The sequence below is a fragment of the Vitis vinifera genome, chromosome 9 (assembly GCF_030704535.1).
Source record: "Vitis vinifera cultivar Pinot Noir 40024 chromosome 9, ASM3070453v1".
NCBI classification, from domain to species: Eukaryota; Viridiplantae; Streptophyta; class Magnoliopsida; order Vitales; family Vitaceae; genus Vitis; species Vitis vinifera.
In genome coordinates, this window is record NC_081813.1 from 23,769,355 (window position 1) to 23,796,650 (window position 27,296).

General features: G+C 34.4%; 1 protein-coding gene and 1 pseudogene across 1 annotated transcript; both read right to left on the minus strand.

Annotated features, from left to right (window-relative positions):
* Positions 1-407: 407 nt before the first annotated feature.
* On the minus strand, positions 408-5,633 carry LOC100251248 (beta-amyrin synthase 1). The gene is made up of 18 exons (XM_002269292.5): positions 5,209-5,633; positions 4,233-4,418; positions 4,047-4,136; positions 3,761-3,958; positions 3,582-3,665; positions 3,111-3,290; positions 2,835-3,023; positions 2,641-2,754; positions 2,342-2,461; positions 2,122-2,244; positions 1,961-2,059; positions 1,803-1,859; positions 1,651-1,697; positions 1,423-1,566; positions 1,150-1,327; positions 986-1,066; positions 794-877; positions 408-651 (listed from the first exon to the last, which is right to left on the minus strand). Exons 1-18 carry the CDS (start codon positions 5,407-5,409, stop codon positions 505-507), a joined length of 2,322 nt encoding a protein of 773 aa, XP_002269328.2. The 5' UTR covers positions 5,410-5,633; the 3' UTR covers positions 408-504.
* An 11,649-nt stretch (positions 5,634-17,282) lies between these two features.
* Positions 17,283-26,390, minus strand: LOC100246106 (beta-amyrin synthase-like; annotated as a pseudogene).
* Positions 26,391-27,296: the final 906 nt, after the last annotated feature.

Genomic DNA, 27,296 nt, shown 5'->3' on the forward strand with positions numbered 1-27,296 from the left:
ATAGGAGTGACTTTGTCACATGGCTTCAGATGGAATTACAGCACAGTATTGGAATTAGTATTCAAATGGCTGCCCTATGGAGAGGTTTTTAGGCCTCAATCTTAACAGCATAGGTTGACCACTGGGAAATTGGGACCATAACCTAGCCTAGGCTTGATCCAGGCACTGCTTAGAGACACATTTCACTTAACTCTTTGATCTGTTACTTGTATTTATTGTGACACTTGTTGCTTCTTGTTTATCTGATCCAGGAAGCTTGTTTTAGCAAAGAAGCAAGACCTTTCGATGTTTATGGATGAATTCGTCTTGTCAGCATTGGTTCTTTAATATTCACCAAAAATTGAACAAGCTTGGATTATTTGAATTTAGTAAGGTCCTGCTATTGTTTTATTTTCTTGCAGAAACTATTCTTCAAAATATGTTACCATGACATAGATAAACTTTTCATTTGCTTAACATTGTTCAAAGGGCTTGACATTGCTCAACATTATCTGAGCTTTTCTCCTACAGATGCTTCTTTGGCATGGCAATGCAACCAGACTTAAGGCGATGGCACTGACTTACATACTCTGCAAGAGCCCACAATGGAAAAATATTCCTGTAATCTGCATAGTGTGACATGCAGTTCTTCAGGAAGGCTCCAGTGATTTCCTGCCATAGATAATTGATGATCAAATGGTTAGACTACCACCCAGTATATATAGTCAGCTACAAAAGAACATCATTTTCCATTTCCCAAAACCATGTTAAAATGTTACTCCTTTGGTTTTTTATTCATGTTCAAGTGAGCTACCTGTTGGGGAAAATCACCATCTTCCATTTGGGAATTAATCAACAGCTTTGCAGCCCTGTGAAGAGGTGTTGGGTCTCTCTCCGCCTGTTAGAAAGGAAAGGTTAGACTCAGATGTTTGGGGAGAAGCCATGTTGTGAAAATAATGTAGAAGACCAAGTTAAGCTTATTGATGGTGGCACTGTATAAACTGACCTGCCCAGAAGAAAGCAGCCCCATCAGAGCCCACCCGGTTTGTACCAGATTTGACTTGTTTCCTTTAAGAGGTGTATGTTTCTGTATCACCAAGCACAAGGATTACTTGTTTATGTGCATGTTTCTACCAGAAAAAAGAGCAGTGGGTGGCATGTAACAATTACCTTCTCCTGGCAAGAAATATAGCTCTCTCCCCAACCACCATCATCTCTTTGTGATTTGAGTAGAAACTCAACAGCACTACCAATAGCAAGACAGTTGTGGTAAGTCCTGCCAGCAGCTGCTAGGCCCCCAAGTGCAAACCATGAGCCATAGGTGAAACATACTCCCCAATTGCCATACCTGGTGAAATGCTTCCTTGTTTAAATGGATCTGCACTGCATATATAAAAAAAGATTTCCCCAGTGAAATAGTAATAGTGGAGTTGTGAAATATACCATGAGCCATCAGGCATTTGTTGGTCTTCAATGTACTTGGTAGCATTTGTGATGAAATTGTCTATCTCCTCCGTCCTGTGTCGGGGGTATAACTTCTTAAACAAAACTAGAGCCTGAATGGCTGATGCAGTGCACTCAACATACCTGGATCATCGTTTTGTTAGTCTCCATGGAAGTTAAATCTAGTAGAGTTAGAAAAGAAAGTTGGTCTATGATCAAGAATCTTACTCATGCTCTATGACAAGGTCTTCAAACATTTCAGTGGGGTTGAGCAGCTGAAAAGAGAAGGGATTGGCTTTGATTTAGATTCAAAGAATACAGAGAGAGAGAGAGAGAAAATGGAAACATTGAAGTTACTTAAACATGTTGAAGTAATTTACCTCCAACCATTCTGAAGCTCCTGCAGGCTCCCAGCCTACTATACCACCATTTTTACTCTACAGTGGTTTCGAAAATAGGGGTTATTGCTACTAAGAAGTTATGATTTGTTTTGTGATGGGGGAAACCATGGAAATGGCCCAAGGAAGATGGTTCTCACCTGTAGGGAAAGCAGGATGTTGACAGAATCAAATAGCCGTTCAGGTTCCATCTTCGTACCAACAATTTCTGGTGCCATCATTGAAAAGAGGAGACAACACTGTAATAGAGAGGGGACTTTAGTAAGAAACCAAGAGACTTTAGTTAATCTGCAACAGTTACCTTCAAACCTTCTGCAGTGCAATCAGAAACTTGCCAACCATGATCCTGATCTGAGAATGTCCATGATCCTTTGGAAATGTGGCGGTACATGCTTTTAAAGTCACCAGAAGGATTGTCCTTAACCTTCATATTTCAAGTAATATGAAGTAATTAAACCAAGAGAAACACGAGTAGATTCTTGTTAAAGCAAAGAAATAAACAATAGAATTCAAGATCAAACCTGAGATTCCTTTACGAATTCATGGCCTTTCTTGAGTGTAGGTCCAATTTCATCAGTCATATTACAAGCTAGTAATGCTTGAAGGGCAAAACCAGTGTCCCACTCTTGACTACCAAAGCTCTACATTTCAATCAGCAATTTCAAAACCAATTAGGCAGGAAAGGGCTAAATGCATTACTTTAAACCAGTTGCTTAACAGAAAATCTTCAATCAAACTTAATGTTAAAATAAATAAATAAATAGATACTAATTTTTTCTACAACTGTTGGGGAGATTAGTGATTGAACTTGCTTTCTGACCTGCATCTTTATTCCATCTTCTCCAACCCATATATAATCTGGAATCCTAGCAAGGTGCTTCTTGAAATAATCCCCGTCTGGATCTTCAACCCAACATGAAAGCATACACAATACCTGTTCAATTTAAGCCATATTAGCACCCCAAAGAAGTGATATACTGTCTGAACAGACATTATCCATTGCAGAAAAAATACCTTCTCCACACATCCAATGGTAATGTATCGACTGTTTTCATCTTCATAATGGATGTGTTTCATTGTTACTTCAAGAGCCTTCTGTCTCAACTTGTTAAAGGGCCAACGAGTAAGAAGAGGCTCAGTACATATGTACAAACTATCCCACATCAGATCTTGTATTAGGGGATGGGGGTAGTAGAGATCCTCCTGCAATAACAATTCTGAATGTGTTTCATGCATGTGAAGCATATTCATAGGAAAAAGAAAAGTTTTCCATACAAAATCAAAACTCACCTTCGCACAAAGATGTCGTACTTTCTTCCAATTGATTTCATTATATGGTTGAAGAAAGAGCTCTTTTCTCAGTTCTAGAACAAGAGGTGTGATTGGGCCAACAAATCGTTTACCATATAAGTATGACATGGGCATGTAAACCAACCGACAGTAGCACCACATTTTTGCTGCATTTATGGACTCAAATTACAAGAAGCTCGACCAACGATGGGAAAATGAAAGCTAGACGAAAGTAGACATGGGAATGTCATTTCTTAAGACTAATAAACCATCCCCAGGTTGAATTTTTAAGTATTCATGCGTGACCTTATAATTGTATAAGGCTGAAGTTACACAGCTTTTGGCTTAAACATTTCGAGTCCGTGTGACCAATTCCAAGTTTTATGTAAGAAGACCCTAGGATGTAAAATGCATCAAGTGCAGAACTAGATGTGAAATTCAAGCACTTGAGTAGATGACTACACCACAAACCTGGATGATAGGAAGACGAGAAGGGAAGAGCCAAAACTCTGGGGGCATTGGGTTGCTTCCTGACCAGTCAAACAAGCCAAAAATCTACACGGAAGAAGCAATATCATATAAGATTTAGTCCATCACACAAGAATGCATTGTATAGGATGAATGTGAACTTGTGTTTCAAGTGGCCATACTGAAAGCCAAGTCTTTCCCCAAGAGGGAATGGATGTCACTCCACCACGATCGAGGATCCATTTACGCCCTCTTGCACAAGCATTGTCTCTACCACCATCGCGCCCTTCTCCAAGGATACGCATACAAATGTAGCTAAGTGTTGTACAAAACATTGTGCTGTGTCCCTCAATATGCAATCCCCACCCACCATCTTCATTCTGCAATGTACATAAGCCATTTTCATACTTCAAAGCTCCAAGCCCATTTATGAGTTTAGGATGATGACTAGGTTCAAAATATATATACCTGATGACAGTATAGGTAGCGAAGAATTTCTTTACGATATTCTCTAGGGAATACAGTCTCAAGATGCCCTGTAATGTATAGACACATGACCTGCATTTTCCATGAAATTATTCCATTGAGAATGGCTGTTAAAATGGTCCATACACATGATTTTAAGGAGTGTGAGAGGGTGTTGAGTAGACTCACCAGGGGAGGAAGGAAATACAATGCGCCAGCATTTTCAGCAGGCCAATGGCCATCACTAGCCTGCAAAGCTGAAAAGAAATGTGCACCCCTTCTCACTGCTGCTGTGGCTGTCTCATATGTAATTTCTTCACCATCCCCAACCTTAACTTGTGGTATTGTTTGTTTGAAATTTTTCTCTCTCAAAAACTGCAGTTTTTTTTGGCCAAATGAAATGGGAGTTAGTGAAGAGAGAGTTTAAAAGAAAAGGTAAATTAACCTCAATAGTAAGCATCTATTTATACAATTGTTCCAAGCTAAGAGAATTATTACAATTTTTAAAGCGCATAATATATATTTTGGGTTCAAATCCTACAAACTTAATCTTTTAGGAAATTAATTGTTTAACATGGTATCAAAGCTCGGCTTTGGAATTGGTCTTACCTGTCATTATCCGACAATTTGCTTGATGGTGTCTCAACCAATTTAAAAGAAAAGAAAAGAAAAGGTAAATTAACCTCAATTGTAAGCATCTATTTATACAATTGTTCCAAGCTAAGAGAATCAAGATAGAGTTAGCAATTGTTAAACTGCATAATATATATTTTGGGTTCAAATCCTACAAACTTAACTTTTTAAGAAATTAGTTGTTCAATATAGTATCCCCAATATATTTTTTCTTTTTTACTTTATGATATCATAACCTCATTTGGTGGGAGGTGAACGTCATATGGTGGCCTACTATGGTCACTTTGTTTGAAGTCAAGTGGTTTCAATACATGTTTCTTTTCCCAATTTATCAAGTTCGCATGCAAGCCTGAAAATAGAAGCTGCGCATGTAAGAGGGAGAGAGAGAGAGATTATGGTTGTTTGGTGGTGAAAACATGATTTGTCTTCATGGAAGACACGTATAGTCAGTGAAAAACTGCAATCTAGGACGCAGATGACAGATCAATATCTGTTGTGATATCAAGACTTGAGATAGATGGGATCAAATCACCTGCATCCGCCAAAGGAGGTCGCTGCTGGGCTTAACCTGAAACCGGTTTTTCCAGAAATTTTCACGAGCTGCTTCGACCTCAGCTCGCTCTTCTGGGGTTCCATAATCAGGATCAAACTCCCATATCTGTCTTCCCACGAAGTTGTTGGTGCTGTAGATGTAGGGATCATTGCCTCCATCTGCAACCTTGAGCCTCCACATTTTCTAACTCACCAAACAGACGAGATATATTTCTATATGTATCTAAGTTTACAGATATGTGTGTCTCCCTTCCGAAAACACCTGCTGATCATGAAATCACCAGGAAGGTAAGACAAGCTTTTCTTTGCAGTAAAATTAAGTTAAAATGATACAGACCAAGGACAGAGAGATAGGTGCTGGGTGGGCAGAGAGGAGAGAAACTTCAGAAACTTGGAATGGCGAGTTCCAGGAGGGAATCGCTCATTAATATAGAAGCACAACACCAAGTCAATCACCAACCCCATGACTGATATCTGTCAGGGACATTCCCTGACAGATATCAGTCATTCAATCATAAAATTAATATGGTTTAAGACATACAGTCCCTGGTACATCAATTAGTTATGTTTAAGTGACGTTTCACCAATTTTTCCCCAACACGTCCAATTAAAGTCGCAATCAAAGCAAAAAAAATTAATTTAGATGGTGGACATGTGAAAAATTCCAGTTTTGCAAAGAAAAAAACAAAAAAAAAAAAGAAAGAAAAGGAAATAATTGACCTTCTGTGTTGTTGCCACCACTTGTTCATATAGTTGATAGATATCAGTCTCTGATAGATATCAGTCTAGTCGATCATAAAATTAATATTTTTTAAGACATACATAAAGAAATGATACATCAATTAGTTATATAGCATTTAAATTGTATTAACTAGCACATGGTGAGCATTTATGTTTAAGTGACTTTTCACCAATTTGTTCATAATGAGTCAAACATCCTTTCAAATCATATAATTGATAGGAAGGATATAAACTTTAGAGAGATCAATGTACCTTTCAAAGTTGTTATGTCCCTTAACACCAATATTTTCACCAATCATTCAATTAGAAAAATTATCAATTCATGGTTTATTCATCAGACTGACAGTCAAACTATAGTCGAATTGATGATGTCATAATTATATAACTAATATATTATTAAAATTAAAAATAGTTACAAAAATTAAAATAATAATTTATATATTATTTTAAAATCATAAATTATTTAAAAAACAGAAAATTAGTTTCAAATCATAAATTTTAATTAAAATCATAATCTTAATTTAAAATTAGAAATTTTAAATTTTATTTTTAAATCATAAACTTATTTTAAAATAAGAAATTCATTTAAAATCTAAGGGACACAGTTTTTAGATATTTATTTAAAATCATAATGTTTTCATTAATTTATATTAAAATCACAAATTTTAAAATATGAAAATAGGGAGAAGAGCTGCTAAAGAAAAGGGGAAGAGGGGGCGGCAGCAGGAGCTGGGAAGAGCAGTGGTGGTCAGATCGGCTAGTCCGATTGGGTTTTTAAAACAAAACTTAACACATAAAATGGAGAATGGTTCTAAGGAGAATTTTGTGGTCCAGTGTACCAAAGTTAGATTTTTGACTCTTGGATTTATATATTTAATTGTGACATTTGATTTGCAGTGTACAAACGAAGAAGAAAAAAACTTGTTGTCAATTTCTTGTTGGAGGCTTTTTTTTTTCCATCAATAACTAAGTAAAATTGTATTTGTATTGAATTTTGGAGGTTAATAATTTTGTAATAGAAGTTAAGTAATAATATTTTATATTATTTAAATATATAGTTTATAATAAAAAAATAATGTATTATTTAATATCATCTTCATTTTTATTTTATATCAATATAATTTAAAAATACAAAATCTGCCTTTGCAACACGCCACTATGAATGGATACAAACACTATAAATGGCAACTTAAAGGCCTCTGAGTTTGGATCTTCAATCCAGCAGCAAAGCATATTTAACACCTGTACAAATCAGATAACAGGAAATCAAGAGCTTCATGGAACAGAAAAGAACAGACAATTAGATCAAGAGCACCTGAGTAGAGTGGTCAGTCACTAACCCCAGTCGCTTCAGTTTGTGGAAGTTAGTGTAGAGTGAACATTTTTGGACTTTCAAGTATTTTTAAAAACGGTTAGACCATTAAAAACGGTCACTTTCGAGTTTCGATCAGTGAGTAGACCAAACACATTAAATTCTTTTTTTTCCAAAATTCATGGATGATATTAAATTGGTTTCTAATATATTCCGCAGTCCATGATACATCAATTAGGTATATAGCATTTAAATTAGATTGTACTACCACATTACGTGTAGGAATATTAGCATATTAGCATATGTAGTTATGAGTAAGCCACGTTTTACCAATTTTTCCCTTACACATCCAACTAAAGTCTCAATCAAAGCCAAAAGAAAAAACAAAAAGAAATAAATGACCTTTTGTGTTGTTGCCATCAGTTATAATTAGGGTGAACATGGATCTTTTTTTCAAAGTTAGGCTTTTGATCAAATAATTCATTCTAAGAATGTATATGATAATATTTCTATTCAAAGTAGAAGTATTATAAGTAATTTTTTAACTTTTTAAAAGTGTTTTATAAATTTTATTAAACAATTCAAAAATTTGCAGAAACTTAGGTGTATAAATATTGCAAAAACTTCAAATAAGAAAAAAAAAAAAAAAAAACCAAAAACAATTCTCTCTTTTATTCTTCAAATTTGCAAATTCATTATGGCATCTTCAAACAATCTGGTTTTCAAAATAATCTAATGAAATAACTCTTCCTTTGTTCTTCAATAAAACCCTCTGCCTCTAACTTGATCCAAGTCCCTAAATTTTCTTCTTCTTACAATAGTAGCTTGAACACCTCTCCCCATTCCTACATTAAACTAATAAATAATATCTTATTTAAACATACACATAATGTTCAAATAAAAAACATGTTACATTAAGTTTATAGAGTATATCAAGTTCAACAGAAGTGCTTATCATATGAATCTTAGAAATCAAATTGAATCTTAAGGAGCCCACAACTTTATATCAAGCTTGTCATTCAATCTATTTCCTTCAACTAGTTTAATCCCTAGGTTTAAATCATAAACACACTCATTATGCACACGGAATAGTAATTTCGTTATAACAAATGGCTAAAAATTAAATATGCTAGAATGTGATTGTTTAGTTCTTGGGGAAAATTAAAGAAAATCAAGAAGTTTGGCTAATTTATTATTTTCAATTTTAAAATTTGGAATAAATCAAGCAACAACATTTATAAAAAAATCTACAAAATAAAAAATATACAATTTGGCCAACCAACATTGTAATTAAATCCATTTCTTTCCAAATTTTACTCCATTGTTCTAATAATTAAAAATATTATAATAAATTATGATAAATTTTAAATAAAAAAAAAACTAATTTTGTATAATCATTAAAAACCAATTTGATATAATCATTAAATAGTGAATTTGCTCCATGCAACTGACTATAGGAGAAATACAAAGCTAGAAAATTCTCTCATCTCCAATGACTATCTCTTGAAAAGAAAATTGAAGAATTCAAAATATTAAAAAATAAATGCAAAAGAATGAAGAGAGTGAGACAAGAGATAATCAATAACCTTCACTTGGTGTCGAATCCCCATTTGCCTTAGGCTTTGGTCTTCATAGTATAGTGTTTGATTGGTTTGTTAAGTTGTTCACTTTATTTGCTTCTCAACCCCTTAGCATCGAAACCGAACCTTCTAAGACTTAATTCCCTCAATTTCCAACATTTTCTCAACAACCAAATAGAAAATCAGTCCAAATCCCTAACAAAACCCAAACCCAACCCAAACATATAAAAAAAAACTAGAATTATGGAAACTATCAAGAAAATGAAGGAGATTTTCTATTGAGAGAAAATGAAATTAAACAAAAAGGAAAAACCTGATTTTAGAGATGGAGAATGTGTGAGATAGAAACGTACTAAAATACTTTATTTCGCGAGAGGTTAGGGTTTGTTGAAATTGCAATAAGCAAAGAAGTAGACACTAGTTAGAACGGGATGTCAACCAAAGTAAAGCTCTGACATAGCGAGCAAATGCCTTTGGAGCTTCAAAGTGGAGAAAACTTTGTGTGATCTACGATTAGGATAAGGCATAAAGCCTATATTTGCATATAGACCCTCCATTTTGTCTTGTTGGCATATGTTATCTAGTGTTTGTCTTCCTTCACCTTTCAATCCCTCATTGTACACTTAAGATCCATTTCTAAGCTTTTATTATGTCTTCATTGGTGGTCCACTGTGTGATGTTTATATCTTATAGAGATTATATGGATCCTTAGTGTGATGTTTTTTTAGTGGTTCTAGTTTTAGATTAGGAGTCTATTTTCTAGTGAGTCATTTTATTTAGTTTTTGTTTTTAGTGCATTACGTTTGATTTTCTGTTTTTATTGTATGTTCTTAGGTTATATGAACTTTGATTTATTATTTTTTATTTTCGGTGTATAATTTAATTTATTTTATTTTTTACTTTGCTGCATATGATTGGTTTTGATTTTATTGCCTGTGATTGATTGTGATTTTATTGCATGATTGATTTTGATTTTTGAGTACATATTTGATTCTTGATATTTTAGATGCATTTTTAGGTTCAATTTACTTAGACTTAGTTACAATTTAGTATTAGCTCACTTAGTCACATTTTAGCTCAAATTAAACTCACTTAGTCACACTCTAGCTCAGTTTCAGCTCACTTAGTTACACTTCAGCTCACCTAGTCACACTTTAGCTCACCTAGTCACACTTTAGCTCAAGTAGTCACACCTTAGCTTAGTTTTAGTTCACTTAGTGGCCCTTAGCTCATTTCAACTCACTAAGTTATACTCTAGCTTAGTTCACATAATTTAATTCTCTTAGTTGCATTTTAGGATTTTTCTAATTCATTTTAGTTTAAATGCCCTTTAAGATAGTTAATTTAAATGTATATTTAGTTCACTTTTGTTTAGGTGCACTTTAGGATAGTTCATTTAGATGCATACTTAGTCCACTTTGGCTTAGGTGCACTTTAGGGTAGTTCATCTTAGTTGCACTTTAGTTCATTCCATTTAGGTGCACTTTGAGATAATACTCCTAGATTGCATACTTAGTTTACTACATTTAAGTACACTTTAATTTAGTTCATCTAGGTGCATTTTAGGATAGTTTATCTAGATGCATTTTAGGATAACATTTCACATCATCTTACATGGCTTATGCTTAGAGATTGAGTTTGGATTTTTTTTAGATTGAGTAGGGGTCTTAAGAGACTCATCAAATTTTTGGAGAGATGGAGAGGGACATATAGGGCTGCATATCAGATTGAGACTTTCTTTGGAGAGGTTGAGAGAGAGTAGGAGAGCTTTCCCATCACATAATGAAGAGGTTTTGGTAGTTTGGGAATAACTTTCACTATAGCTACTGGAATGAGGTGATTCTTGAAGCAGTGGAAAGCAAAGGGATACAATTGATATATTGAAAACTTTTCCTTTATCAATCTTTATCAAGGAGTAAATTTCATGACAAACTTCGGCTAAGCTTTCCCATCACATGCTAAATAGGTTTTGGTATTTTGGGCATAACTTTGGCTACATCTATCAAAATGAGGTGATTCTTGAAGATATGAAAATATAAGAGAAAAGGCTACAATTAGTATGTTCACCACTTTTCCTAAATCAATATCTTTATCAAGGAGAAAATTGGGTGACAAAGTTTAGGTATAGGATTAGCCTTTGAGAGTCCATATTATAAGGGATTCTTTTGAATCGGGAGATGCAATGGAGAGATATTTTTTGGGATGTCCACATAGGAAATTAGTTGTTCAACATGGTATCAAAACTCAGTTTTGGAATTGGTATCACCTCTCATATTCGACAATCTAGTTTATGGTCTCTCAACCTAGGACCTAGTGTATGAGGGGAATATTGTTGGGTTTTCCCATATCTCTTGTAGAAGGAATTAGGTGACTCCTTATCAGTGTGAGGGAAAATCTCATCCTTTAAGCTAATTTTTAGGGTGAGAATGCCTAAAATCACCCAATAGTAGTATCTCCAATATATCTCTTTTTTTCATTTTTTTTTTCTTTATGATATCATAACCTCATTTAGTGGGAGGTGAGCTTCATATGGTGGCCTACTATGGTCACGTTGTTTGATGAAGTCAAATGTTACCAATTTGTTCCTTTTCCTAAATAATTGATTTCAAAAACTTGCAAAATTCCTTCCTCTCAATTAAAGTGAGTGAGTAGCATGTTGCAGGAAAAATAAATTTGTTCCCACTTTCTATTAGGTGAAGCTCATTTCTAATACCTAGAGCTTGTAAATCAAGACAACTATTTAGGTTGTCCTTGTTTTTTCCTTCAATACTCAATAATGTCCCAATTATACTATCACACACATTTTTCTCAATATGCATTACATCTAAATTATGACGTAAAATAAGTGTTTTCTAATATACCAACTAGAAGAAAATACTCTTTTTCTAACAATTATGATGATGTGTAGCATTTTCCCTTATCCTTTTAGTTGCCATGTTAGTCTTTTGTGACTTCCCCAACATCATTGGTTCAAATTGTTCTAATTATTGCAACACATCAATGTCTAATAATTGTGTAGGTGCAAGTCCTAATTCCTCCTTGCCATTAAAATACCTCTTATCACATCTAAATCTATGATTAATTGGAAAAAATCGACAGTGGCCCATGTTGCAAAATTTTCTCTCATGTTACAATCGATAAAAGCAAGTTTCTTTATTACAACAAGGACAAGCATATTGCCCTTTAGTTTTCCACCCTAAAATGTTTGCATATGCATGTATCATCCATAATATAGTTGCACACATGCAAAAATTTTGTTTAGTTGCAACATCATATGTATCAACCCCATGCTCCCATAGTTCTTGTAACTCATTTATTAAGGGTTGTAAGTATATATCAATGTCATTTCCCTAAGCTGTTAATCCAAGAATAAGCAACAATGACATGAAAAATGATTGCTTCATGCACATCCATAGTGGTAAGTCATATAGGATGAGTACAATTGGCCATGTGCTATAGGCAATAGACATGTTGCTAAATGAATTGAAACCATTAATAGACAACCCAAGCCTAACATTGCGAGACTCTAATGCAAATGCAGGTTACAACATATCAAACTTTTTCTAAGAAAAAAGTCTATGGGATCTCTCATTAGCCCATTTGTACCATGACCTTGTAGATGTCATTTTATGTGGGAAGTTGTTTTTTAATACATAAACAATCTCTAAAGCCTTGGTATTAGAGGAAAGTGTCACAAACCTTAGTGGGAATTTTCTTGTCCTTTGAATTTTTTACTGAACCATCATCAGAATTACTCCCAAAATTCTTCCATCTAGAGATGCCACATCTTATATAATTATTTGCATATTCCTTTGTATGCAATATGCAATAGAGTGGACATGCATCTATTTTTATTTTTTTTTTGTAATCAAGCCCAAGATCATAAAGTATTGTTTCATAGTAATTAGCGAGTACATTCTCACTTTCAAGAACTGTCTCCTGCAATAGTTCTAATAACATTGTTAATGACTTGTTGCTCCATCGATTAAGACATTTCATGTGAATCAACCTTATAGCAAATGATGGATTAGTGAGTTTGGTACAACCACGATACAATTCCTATTTTGCATTCCCTAACAACTTATAAAAAAATTTTGCTTCCTCATTTGGTTGTTTAGGGCTAGGATCAATATGTGAAGTGTCCTTTTGTTCCAATATATCACTTTGGAACCCCAAGTTCATCATGTAATGATACATGCATATCATCTTATTGATTCTCAAAGTCATTTATAGTATCGATTGAGTCACTAAACTCGTACTCACCATGCATTACCCAAAGAAACCCAAAGTGTTGCAAATGATTGTACATAACTTATCTATCTTGCATTAGAGAATTGTTGCAATGAACATAAGGACAAGGTAACCTATCACTTTCAGGTGCATTGTTGAAGGTAAATTCCAAAAACTTAATTACATACTCTAGGCTCATTCTTGACTTTTACATCCAACTTTTGTCTATTGGGATTTCCTACAACTACATGAAAATTAATTTGAGCATGTTAACATATCGCCAACTTCTTAATTTAGGTGATAATTCCTATCCCATATAGGAATACATAATCTCTATGAGTTAACTACTTATATGCTTTGTTTCATTTTAGAAAATTTTTAGCATCATTTCCTCATAGTTCTCCAAGTACACAAAATAAGTAAGGTATATTATTTAACCTTGTCCAAATATGCACCCAAAGAACAAAAGGAACAACTTTTAAAATTTCTAAACAATAAATCAAGTATAAAAGAGCAACTTCATAGATATTATGTTTTCCAATACTGTTCAATCAGACAATTCAAGTATCATTTGTAGACAAAAAAACCTTAACCACATGCTAGACAAATCGAGAAGTTGTCAACTTGAAATTGGTTCATTAATAAAACTATTTCCACACTTTGACAACTTAAATGTCTTTGACATATAAGAAAATATATTTTTGTCACACAATGATACTTGAACGGAAAGTCTATGGTTTCATGCATGCATATAGGAGCACAATTTGTAAACAAATTGTGTTCACCCTAATTTGTAAATTGTAAGTCTATAATGATGTAGATCTCTGTCAAATTGAATACATAAACCGAAGACATTTTCTACATATGAAACTCTAAACATTTGAGTTATGCATTTTGGTTCAAGGCAAAGAAAAATATATATAGATCAAATTCACCAATCAAATTAAACATGAAAGATAACACTTATCAAATGATCTTTTGTTTGATTTAAGTCAATTTCATACCATTTTATTTATTAAATACCTTAAGCTCAAATTCAGAAGTTTGCATCTTTGATTTCCCTTTTCTATAGAAATTTGGGCCATAATTTACTAAAAAAATTTCTGTAATAGAATAGTACCTGACAGGAAGGAAGGAAGATCACTTCAAATTTTACAGTGGAGGGATAGTATCTAGTGGACTTTTCATTTTTATTACCTGATGGAAACTAGGCCTTATGGAAACTTTTTGTTTCTATATAAGTCATAGAAATAGGGAAACCAAAAAGGTCCTCTGCAAATTTTGCTCTTGGAATGATAAGATTCCATTGTCTATGAATAAGACTTTTTAGCAGATTTTACACTCTTTTAATGGTGGCACAACATTAATTTATCTTCTAAATAAATCTTCTAGAGTGTCTTATTATGCTCTAAGGTACTTCAAGTTTTTCCCTTAAATTCCAATCCACAAGCCTCCTAAAACCATAGCCTATCTGAACCTTATTAAATCAATAAAACCTAATTCCACCTTTCCCTTCTTAAACCCTAATCTCTGAAGACCTAGCCATCATTAACTGTCTATAAGCAAAAACCTTATCCAATGCTTTATGGCCATTTCTTTCATACAAAAATGCTAGAAATTGTATTTAAGTAACAGAAATGTTTACAGGAAAGACAAAAGGTCCTCCAGAAAAAAAAAATTATATATATAAAAAAAAAAAAACCATTAGAAAGTTAGAAAGAAAACAAAATTTTCAAAAAAATAAAAACCATTGAAGGACATAAAACACCAATAGAATCAAACAGAGAGATGACTTCTTTGTGAACGTATAGGCTTTGTAATTTTTCGATCTAAACTTACAAGAGAATGAAAAACCCACAACTGTAACAAGACTCAAAATCCTCCACTCCCAATGTTTGTACATCCATGACCCTCTTTGCCCATTCACCACTCAAGAGAGAACTGCCACTAAATTTCTCTCCACCATAAGGTTGGAGGTGCCAAATGAATAGAGAGAGTGAAAGACACAATTTTTGTAATAAACAATAAAAGATTATAAAAAAAACACTAATTAGTGTTCCAAGTTTATATTCTCATGTGCAACATTTATGAAATATTTGCTCCAAAAACAAAGCAAATATTTAATATTTCTATATAATTAATATATCTAAGACAAAAATACTCTTCAAATATATAGTATAAAAATCCTATGATCTGCAAGTTATATATATATATATATATATATATAACAGTTTGAGACTTGGTATTTTAACCATGTAATGTTTTTTTTATGAAAACACCTCATAAATGTGAACAATTAAATACAAATTAAAACATTCTTGGATGCAGAGGGGTTCCTTGGAATTTGTGATGTAAATAATATTAGCATAGCCTAAATAACCCTAACTAATTTAGAGTGATAGTTGGGTGAAGATGAACAGAAAGGAAAAAATGAAATTCAAATAAGTTATGAAAAAAAAAATTATGAAATTCAAATAAATAGGCACTAACAGGGCTTAAACCAGTAAGTTATGAAATTCAAATCTAAAAAAAAAATTAATTTACATCACCAATATGGTCCCTCAACCAAGCAAGAAAAAAATGAGAAAAAAAAAATTTTGAACATAAAATATCATCATCCATTAGGCAATTTGAAAAAGAAAAAATCCCAATCAAGGTGAAATATGAAAAAAAAAAAAACAAACAAACCCTCTAAAATTACAATGAATTATAGAATGATTTAAAATAAAATAAAAATAATAATAAAATGTATAGATTAATACCTAGGATTTCAAAAATTCAGATCATATAGAGAGAAGATGAGAGTACTTGGGATGAGAAGCAAAGAGGACTAAGGGGAGAGAGGTGTTGCATCTCAACTAGAAACCCTAAGCCTCTAGTATTGGGTGATGGAATTGAAAAGACAACAACTAAAACCCTAGGCCTTGAAGGTGTCATTTGTGTGAAAATGCACTACGAGGTGGCAATGGTAAGAGATGGCTTGACATTAGGAATTGGCACGTTTTTTTTCTAAATTTATATATGGGCCTTTTAGGAGCGGGCTTGGTAGAGTTTATATCCATAGGCAAGGAAACACATACGCCTAAAACACATCTTAGCCTCTTTAGATATGGTCTAGTGCTAGCCATGTCCAATAAATCTCTTTAATGACAGATTTTTACTCCTGCTAAAAGCTTGTCACAAGTAGTGTTGGGAGCAGTCAATAGCACTTCAAATCATAAGAAATGGTGAATCAAACAATGTTTATAACCTCTACAAAAGCTTAGATACTTTGAAATTATGTACTTGCAACTCACACTAAACTTAGAATGGAATACCACACTTTGTTAGAATTGAATACCACACTTGGAAATGACTTGGAAATGAATGAGAGGCGGATGATTGTTGGAATGATAAAATATGATAGAGGGGGTCCTTTTTTGTAGATGTGCCCCCCCAAAAAGAGATGTTTCCACGGGAAGGGTTGCACTTGTTTAGAAGAGACATGTCTGATGTGTTTTTCAAATAAGGTTTGTCTTAAATGGAAAAGTTGTTTGGAAAAGACATCACTTTATGCTAGTGGGCTTTTTTATTAAGTCTACTAGCATGTGGGCCTAGGTCAAGCCCAAGTCCATGCCTAGCTAGTTGACCCCACATATATGAGCCTATGTCCAAGCCCGTATTTCTTTTAAGCTTGCAAAATGCTTATAAAATCTTGTTCCAACTAGTAATCTTCAAATGTGGGACTACTTTCTTCCACCAAATTTTCCATAACTGTATATGTGACTTTGAGTTCAATTTATCATTCACCCATAAATGGTTTTTAGCATGTAAACATATTACGTGTAATAAATGAGTAATCAATGATTGGGCCAACAAAAATTCAAGCATAACAATTTGTTGATTGTGTAAGAGTGTCACTTTTTCCTTTCCCTCTAGAATGGTTGCTTCATAGAAAATCACATATTGTGATATGTGATTTTTGTAAATTTGTTCTTGTGTTTTATGCTGCAAATTTATTGGACATAGAAATAAGAAGTTGATTTTTCAAGTTATTTTAGATCTTAACTGTAGACTTCTAAATTTTCTTTTCCTTACGAAAAAATGATGTCTATAACAATATAAAAATGCAATAATTAACAGATTAATGTGTCCAAATGAAATAATGAAACACCTACTGGGGAAAATCTCCATCTTCCATTTGAGAATTGATCAAGAGCTTTGCTGCTCGGTGAAGAGGTGTTGGGTCTCTTTCCGCCCATTGAAAAGAGAACTTCGATATGTTGAGGTAATTACCTCCAACCATTTGGAAGCTCCTGCAGACTCCCTGGCTGATAAACCACCATTTTTACTCTACAAAGGTTTATAGAAAATGGGGTTTATTGATACCGGAGAAATAATTATGAGAAAGGTAAATCCAAAGGAGGAAATATAAAAAAGTTTCCTACAATTCTAAAATCACCAAAGCCATGATTTTTTTTTGTTGGAGAAATTACAGGTATGAAGCTACAAGTATAATGAAGAAAAAGCTACAGATATGATAGAGAGAAGCTGATGAAATTTATTCCATTTGAGATGAGATATTTGTACAAGAAAAATAACAAATTCTTCTTATCTTTCCTGCATATTTATTTAGGCTGTTACACCTATTTTTGAAATTTAAAACAAACAAAGTCATACCAAACTTGAGCTAATCTTCAGCAAAGACTAAGTCTTCAAGGCTTGGAATCTGGAATGCTAACAACTGAACACTCCTCCTTGGCATCTGGATGACAAACACCTATCTTCTGCTTAAGAGCTTCAAACCTTTCCATTGGTAAAGGCTTTGTGAATATATCTGTGAGTTGATTTTCAGAGGAACAATGAACAAGTAACACTTCATTGGATTGTTGAACCTCTCTAATAAAATGATACTTGATCTTAATATGCTTTGTTCGACCATGAAACACAGGATTTTTCAAAATTGATACTGCAGAAATGTTGTCACACATAATGTTGGTTGCTTCAACTTGCTCTTGCCCGAAGTCTTTCAGTATTTTTCTTAACCATAAAGCTTGATTTATAGCAGATGCAACAACAATGTATTTTGATTTTGCTGTGGATTGAGCTGTGGTTTCATGTTTCTTTGAGCTCCAAGTGAAAAAACATGAGCCTAGGGAGAATAAGTACCCTAAAGTAATTCTTGAATCATCAACACAACCTCTCCAATCGCTGTTGGAGTAGCCTAGCAGCTTCAAATCATCTTCTGCAAATTTTGAAAATTGAACTCCAAGAGCAATAGTTCCCTTGATGTACCTTAATACTCTTTTAGCTACCGAAAAATGTTTCTCACTTGGTGAGTGCATGAACCTGGAAAGCACACTAACATCAAACAGTATGTCAGGTCTGCTAGCTATTAGGTATAAAAGGCTACCAATTAAGCTTCTATATAAGCCTTCACCTATTTTCTCGGAGCCGTCATCCTTGCTTAACTTCTCGTTGGTTGTCATAGGAGTAGACACGGGCTTGCAATCTTCCATTTTAATTTTTTTTAGCATATCCATAGCATACTTTTGTTGGCATATGAAAATTCTTGAACATGACTGCATCACTTCCTTTCCCAAAAAGTATGTCATGACTCCAAGATCGGTCATTTCAAAGACTTTGTTCATCTCATTTGAATTAACCCGGGCTGATTTCCTGTTACAAGCATGTCATCTACATAAAGAGAGACTATTAAAAGCTAGACATCATCAGTTTTTACATATAAGGTTGCTTCACTCTGACTTCTAACAAAACCAAGTTTAGTTAGATGCTTGTCCATGGTTTCATACCAAGCCCTAAGGGCTTGTTTCAAGCCATACAATGCCTTCCTTAGAAGGTACACATAGTCCTCTTTGCCTAGATCCACAACCCCATTCGATTGCTCTACGTATATCTCTTCATCAACAAATCCATTTAAGAAGGCAGATTTAACATCTAACTAATGAATATGCCAATGATTTTGAGCAGCAAGTACAAAAAGTAGCTTGATAGTGTCATACCTTGCCACAGGAGCAAAAGTCTCCTAATAATCAACACCATACTGTTGAGCATATCCCCTCACCACTAGCCTAGCTTTGTACTTGCATATCGAACCATCAAGATTGAGTTTTGTTTTGAAAACCCATTTCACTCTGATCATCTTGTGATTTTTGGGTCTCTCTACAAGCTGCCAGGTTTCATTGTTGTTAATCATCTTCATTTCTTCTTGCATTGCTCTCCTCCATGCTTCAAAATCTTTGACTTCTACATAACTTGTTTGTTCATTTATTGCTAAACTGCACCTTTGATAGATGTCCTCCAAGCTTCTTGTGCCCCTCACTAGAAAATCATCTACGGATTTTGAAGTTTGAAAATCTTCATGATTATTGAAGCCGACATCAGATTGTGCATCTTTTTTATTTTTCCAATCCCAAGTTGTCATTTCATCAACTTTTACATTCTTGCTCAAGACAACTTTGTTAGTTTGCAAACAAAATATTCTATAGCCCTTAGTTGATGTCCCATAGCCAATGAGAATACACTTCTGAGCTCTGCTGTCTAGCGTGCTTCTTTTAGGTTCTGGTACATGATAATAGCATATGCTTCCAAATGTTTTAAGATGATTAACACAGGGCTTGACACCATACCATGCTTCATATGGTGTTTTGTTCTTCAAGGATTTTGTAGGCAATCTGTTCAGCAAATATACAGAGGTGTTAACTGCCTCTACCCAAAAATTACTTGGCATTTTTTTCTCAAATAGAAGACACTTGGCCATCTTCGAGACACCATTTTGTTGTGGAGTGTATGGAGTTGTTAGCTGACATTCGATGCATGTAGTGCTACAAAACTCAACAAATTGACTGGAGGTATATTCCGTACCATTGTTGGACCTTAAGATTTTAATGCTCAAGTTGCTTTGATTTTCTACAAGGGCTTTGAATTGTTTGAAAATAGAGAAAACTTCATTCTTTAGTTTGATAAAATATACCCAACACATTCTAGTATAGTCATCTATAAAGAGAATGAAGTATTTGTTACCACTCAAAGAAGTTGTTTTCATGGGACCACAAACATCGGTGTGTATGAGTTGAAGCTTTTCGATGGCTCTCCATGCTAGATTATTTTTGAATGGCAACCTTGATTGTGTTGCCTTGTTGACAAATCTCACATATTTGAGCTTCATCAGATACGTTTGGCATGTCTTCCACCAGCTCAAGTTTTTTTAGCTCTACTAAGCTCCTTTGGTTATAGTGTCCAAACCGTTTATGCCATAGGTCTGAAACACTTTGAGTAACTCCAGCATATGCATATTCAGTAGCATTCTCCCAATTGATGGCAAAGCTCTTACTTTTCATCTTCATACAAAGCAATTTCTCTCCATAGGGATAAAAAATGATGTATTGGTTGTCTTTGAATTGTAGGGAATATTGCTTTTCAAGCATTTGACCTACAGTTAATAGATTTTGACTAATATCAGGTACAAATAACACAACAGAGATGAGCTTGATACCTTAATTTGTTTGGACAGTAACCGTGCCCATTCCCTTGACATCCACGTATCCACCATTGCCAACTTTCACCGTAGAGTTGTAGGTTTTGTCAAGGTCCTTGAATATTGTAGCATTGTGACACATGTGGTGTGTGCATCCACTATCAATGAGCCAAGCATTATAAGAGTCTTGACTTGAGAAACATGATGCTACAAAGAGTTTCTCCTCCTGCAAATCTGCATCAACAACTTGTGCTTGCTAAGATTAAGGACCTTTATTTTTATATTTGCAGACTTTGGTAACATGCCCAAGCTATTTGCAGTTGTCGTACATTGCATCTGGCCTCCACCAACAGTATTTCTCTAGATGCGTAGTCTTCTTGCAATGTGAGCAGGTTGGATATTTCTTCTGTTGGGGCCCTTTTTTTCTACTCTTCTCTCTGCTTTTACTTTTCTTCTTGCTAAACTAGTTTTTATCTTTATTAGATTGTCGGGTCTACATTTGAAAAGCACCTTCTGTGACGTTCTCTTGCCTCAAAGCTCTTCTTTGATCTTGTGCTTGGAGTTCGTTCATTAGTTCAGCAAGTGAAATTTGTGAAAGGTCCCTAGATTCCTCAAGAGATGAAATCTTGGACCCAAACCTCTCAAAAAGTGTCACAAGAACCTTCTCCACTATCCTTGCATTAGGAAATTCTTCACCAAGTGACCTGATTTTGTTAACAATCAAAGCAATTCTGTCATAATACTTGGTGATAGTTTCATTTTCTTGCATGGTTAGAGACTCAAAGTCCCTTTTCAAATTCAGCACTTGCATTTTTTTTGGTTCTATCATTTCCTTGATACTCCAATTTAAGCTTGTCCTAGGCTTCTTTGGCTCTCTTGTAATTCATAATTCTATGACACACTGAGTCAGCAACTAAATTTTGGATTAAAGTCTTAGCTTTAAACTTTTTGGTCTTTTTGTCAATATGAGCTCTGATTTGTGTTAAGGTAGGATTCGCCAAAAATGGAGCTATTGGTTCGTCTTCAGCTACAACTTCCCAAAGATCAAATGGTTCCAGGTACGTTTGCATCTTAATAGAACAAATTTGACAGTTTTCTCCCGCAAAGATTTGAGAAGCTAACAAAGAGATGCTGCTAGTTGCCATTTTCTAGTGTGGTTTCAAATGGGTTATGAAGTGAACTTTCTTGGTTTTCTCTCAAAATACAGGTCCTGTAAGACCAACTGTGGCTCTGATACCACTTGTTGGAGAAATTACAAGTATGAAGCTGCAAGTATAATGAAGAAAAAACTACAGATATGATAGAGAGAAGCTGATGAAATTTATTCATTTGAGATGAGATATTTATACAAGAAAAACAACAAATTCTTCTTATCTTTCCTGCATATTTATTTAGGTTGTTACACCTGTTTTTGAAATTTAAAACAAACTTGAGCTAATCTTCAGCAAAGACTAAGTCTTCAAGGCTTGGAATCTGGAATGCTAACAATTGAACAGTTTTGTAATTAATACAACCGTGGATATAATATAAGAAAGATTATCTTCACCTGTAGGGAAAGTAGGAGTTTGACAGAATCATATAGCCGTTCGGGTTCAATTTTTTCCCCAACAATTTCTGGCGGCATTACTGAGAGCAGACAACACTGTAACAGAGATGAGAGTTAAATGGAAAACCATGCCACAAGTATATGAAGTGTTTGAATAGAATTTATTTACCTTCAAACTTTTTGTTGTGCAATTAGAAACTTGCCAACCATGATCCCGATCTAAGAATGTCCAAGATCCCTTAAAAATGTATCTATACATGCTTCTAAAATCACCAGAAGGATTGTCCCTAACCTGCAAGCTTAATTAGCTTTCAACTGGCATCAAGAAATAATGATGGGTGATAAGAAGAGATGATCTGAGAAATTCAAGACAACACCTGAGATTTCTTTATGAAGTCATGTCCTTTCATGAGCGTGGCTCCAATTTCATCTGTGAGGTTACAAGCTGTCAGTGCTTGAATGGCAAGACTGGTGTCCCACTGCTGACTACCAGCGGTCTGCATATCTCAATGAAAATTATCAAAGTTAGGACTTTGAATGAAGTTCAATCTCAAATACGAACCAAACTCTAAAAAAAATTATTGGATCTAACCTACATCTTAATTCCATCTTCTGTAATCCATATATAATCTGGGGGCCTAGCAAGGTGAATCTTGAAAGAATCCCCATATGGATCTTCTACCCAACAAGCAAGCATACACAATACCTGCCCAATTTAAAAGACATTCTTCCATTAGAGTTTCTTTTTCCTTTTAAACATTTCATAATACGGGCAATCATGTTACCTTCTCCACACATGCCATGGTAATATACAGACTGTTTTTATCTTCATAATGGATGTGTTTCATTGTTGTTTCAAGAACCTTTTCCCTCAACTTGTTGAAGGGCTAGCAAGTTAGAAAAGGCTCGATAAATATCTATATACCATCCCACATCAAATCCTGTATTAACAAATGGGGATAGTAGAGATCCTCCTGCAATATAAAATTTTCCAGAATGTTTCATGTAAGCATGAAATATTTGGACAAACGGTTTCAGTATAACTAAAACCTACCTTCGCACAATGATGTTGTACTTTCTTCCAATTGATTTCATTATAAGGTTGAAAGAAGAGCTATTCTCTTAGTTCTAGAACAAGAGGGGCGATTGGGCCAATGAATTATTTACCATATAAAAATGACATGGGCATGTTAACCATCTGAGAATAGCACCACATTTTTGCTGCATTTATGAAGCAATTTTTTTTAAGAACCTCTATGCAAGAGAAAAGAGAAATCAATTTAGCATAAGATGGTTAAAGTAGACATGGAAGTGGCATTCTTAATATCAACCAAACAGCATGCCACAGCTTAGGTTTCTAACTCAGTATGTGTGACCCTCTAACAGAATAAGGCTGAAGGTGGCATGGCTCGACTTGCATCTTGTCTATTTTTTAGGCATTATTAGTAATTTTGTAATGACCTATTCACAACCATATAAAAATTTTCTGTTCTAAGCCTAATGGACTCTCACAGTTTTAAAATATGTCTATATGATTAAAAGGAATTCATACATATATAGTGTGAAAATTTTGTCTTCTATTAAATGTGGTTTATCACAAACACTCTATCATGTCTAATAGGATCAAGGGTTAATCAAATAGATATTCCTTTTAGGACTAAATAAACTACTACACTGGGATCGAGGATTAACTATGATACCATTTGTGATGGCTTGTTCCCTCTCATGTGGATATTGTCTACCCTACACCCAAGGGATCCTCGCATTTTAAAACTCGTCTACAAAATTAACAAGGAATTCATACATACACAACGCCATGAACTTTTTTCCTGTCCAATGTGAGATATCAAAAATTTCATCATCCTCCTCCCTTACTTTTTATGCTAGATAATAGCTTAGCATGTAAAATACACTAAATGCAAATTCAAGAATTTGAATTAAAATTAGTGTGTAATTAAACCTGGATGTATAGGAAGAAAAGGATCCAAAACTCCGAGGGTATCGAATTGCATCCTGCCCACTCAAATAAGCTAAGTACCTACACCAGAGAAATGATATTATGTGAGACTTAATAATTAAGCCAACATTCATTACAAGAAAATACATATGAAACCAAAAGAATGTGTCAACATGAATAGTTTTTTGAAAATACATCTGTATAGGATTATATATCTATAATGTCAATTTATATTTTCAACTATCGTACCGAAAGCCACGTCTTCCCCCAAGAGGGTATGGAGGTTGCACCACCATGGTTAAGGACCATTTTCGCCCTCTTGGGCAGGCATTGCCTTGGCCACCATCTGGCCCTTTTCCTATAATACGCATACAAATATAGTTGAATACTGTACAATACATGGTGTTGTGTCCCATCCACTATCTTCATTCTGCAACATACAGGAACCGCTTTGATAGTTAAAAATTGAAAAATTTTGTATTGTTCATAAGCAAAAAACTCCCATGCGATTTATCATCAGGTTGGAACAATAGGGTTCCAAAGGTGTGTACCTGATGACAGTATATGAAGTGAAGGATTTCTTTACGATATTCTCCAGGGAATACATTATCAAGATGCCCGTAATATATAGACATATTACCTACATTTTTTTGGGAAAAAAATTGAAGTCAAGAGATGGGATTTGTCCATCTTCACTGTTATGGCTGTTAAAATGTTATTCCAATTAAAATTTCCATAATTAGTAGACTCACCAAGGGATGAAGTAAAAACAATGGCCCAGCATTTTCAGTAGGCCAGTGGCCATCATTTGCTTGCAAGGCTGAAAAGGAATGTGCAGCCCTTCTCACTGTTGTTGTGGTTGTCCCATATGTAATTTCTTCACCATCCCCAACCTTCACTTGTGGTATTGTTTGTTTGAAATTCTTCTCTCTTAAAAATTGCAGTTTTTTTTTTTTTTTTTGGCCAAATGAAGAGGGAGTTAGTGAAGAACAAGTTCAAAAGAAAAGAAAAGGTAAATTAACCTCAATAGTAAACATCTACCTTATAAAATTGTTCCAAAGTAGGAGGGGCTCATAGAATCAAGATAGGTGTAACAATTATTAGAGTGAATGGTATATATTATGGATTTGAATCCTACAAGTTTAATCTTTTAGGAAAATTGGTTGTTCAAACAATATGTCTCACCTTTCATTATTGGACTATCAGGTTGATGGTCTCCCAACCAAGGGGCCAATGTGTGAGGGGAAGCATATTGGGTTTTCCTACATCTCTTATAGAAGGAATTGGGTGACTCATTATAAGTGCAAGGGAAAGTTTCACCCTTTAAGCTAGCTTTTGAGAAGAGCATGCCCAAAATCACCCTTCAGTGTTATCCCCAATATTTCCTTTTTTTTCTCCACGGTATCATAGCCTCATTTGGTGGGAGGTGAGTCTTGTTTGATGGTAGATCAAGTGTTCATCAATACATATTTATTTCCCCAAATTCAAAAATAAAGAAGTTTATGTCTTTATCTTTGCACATTAAAATCTTATCTGATATTTGACTCAAGTGTTTTAACAGTGACCTTATATCTTATCTACTAATGATCAGTCATGATAAGAGACTAGTAAACCTTCCATATTCCATTACTATACCAAGCTAAGAGAATGTCCTACTGTCCTAACAATCTCTTTTAATGATAACGAAAGTAAAAGAGTCATTCAGATGATTTATGTTTTTATCCATGAACCAAAGGGAAGTTGTAGCCACGGGACTCGTACTTAATTTGGGTGGGTTTTCACTTAACTCTGTCAGCCAAGAACAAGTTCAACACCCACTGGGCCTTAGATCTATTCAATTTAGTTGGTTGTCTGGATTTGGGCTCGTCCAGGTTAACCCTAATATTAACTACAAAATTGCTACTTCATTTGACATGTTATGTATATACATATATATATAGAAAAAGATACTGTAGACCAGACCATTTACACCTTCTTGTAAAATCTCACTCGGAAAAGGAGATAATCTTTGAAGCTAAACCATTTATTTGGTTCAGTCACATAAGCATGCATACCCTACATATACTATATATTCATGTTCCTATGTGTTCTTGCAGATTTTAACACAGATGGGATCACCTGCATTCGCTAGAGAAGATCACTGCTGGGCTTAACCCGAAACCGATTTTTCCAGAAATTTGCACGAGCTGCTTCGACCTCAGCTGGCTCTTCTGGGGTTCCATAATCAGGATCAAACTCCCATACCTGTCTTCCCACAAAGTTGTTGGTGCTGAAGATGTGGGGATCATTGCCTCCATCTGCAATCTTAAGCCTCCACATTTTCTAACTCTCAAAACTGTCATTTCTCTGAAAATCATACCTACATACTACCCTTCATTTCTCATTTGTATATAGCTTCGCAATATAATTAAATAAAGGAGATACGCAGCACAGGAGTACCTCACGGCACACTAACCAAGAATGGAACAGGCATTATTTTGGTTGTTTTTTTTTTCCAAGTTACGTGATGGTATCCATCAAACTTTAAATTTGGATTGGATTATTGAATGTATATGATGAGATATAAACCGTCAAATGAAAGTACAAACAAATGGAATCACAATATGAGAATACAAAGAAATGAGATCGGGTACAAACAATTATACTTGGTAAGGTAGGTGAACCCTTTTTCTAATTCATTTCTAAGAAGATAGGATACTACCAAAATCAAAGCACAGAAATCTTGGAATCTGTCTAGGAGATCTCATTGACATCGTGCTTACGTGATTAATATCTTATAATTTACTTGCTGAATTCTCCTTTTCTTCTAAATATAAAATAATAATAATTTTTAATATACCACTAAAATTTGGACTTATTCCTAGAAGAAAATTTGGACTTATTCGAAAAATCAACGACCCACTAAAATTCAGCATTGAGTAGTCTTTATTTAAAGGTGTATGGCATACCAGTGTCACATGTACAATTGACGTCTTGGCCTTTCTTCCAACAAGTTAAATTATCCTCCTCAGCATTAGCCCTTATGGTCTTGGTCTGGTTTGTTTCTTCCAATGCTGGTTGTATCACAGTGCGCAGTGCTGCAATATATGTGTAAAGAAAAGATAACTATTTTGTCTCTTGTGGTGTTAATCTCCAAGCATATATATATATATATATATATATATATATATATATGTGTGTGTGAAACAAAACAAATGATGGATATATTGTTGGAATTTAAGGGTA

Excerpts from the sequence above, each read along its gene's own strand:
- LOC100251248 (XM_002269292.5), bottom strand. The coding sequence starts at position 5,409 with ATGTGGAGGCTCAAGGTTGCAGATGGAGGCAATGATCCCTACATCTAC. Across the intron at positions 4,137-4,232 it reads TGTATTTCCTTCCTCCCCTG|GTCATGTGTCTATACATTAC; the intron begins GTGAGTCTACTC and ends TGGAAAATGCAG. Across the intron at positions 2,245-2,341 it reads AATTCGTAAAGGAATCTCAG|GTTAAGGACAATCCTTCTGG; the intron begins GTTTGATCTTGA and ends TGAAATATGAAG.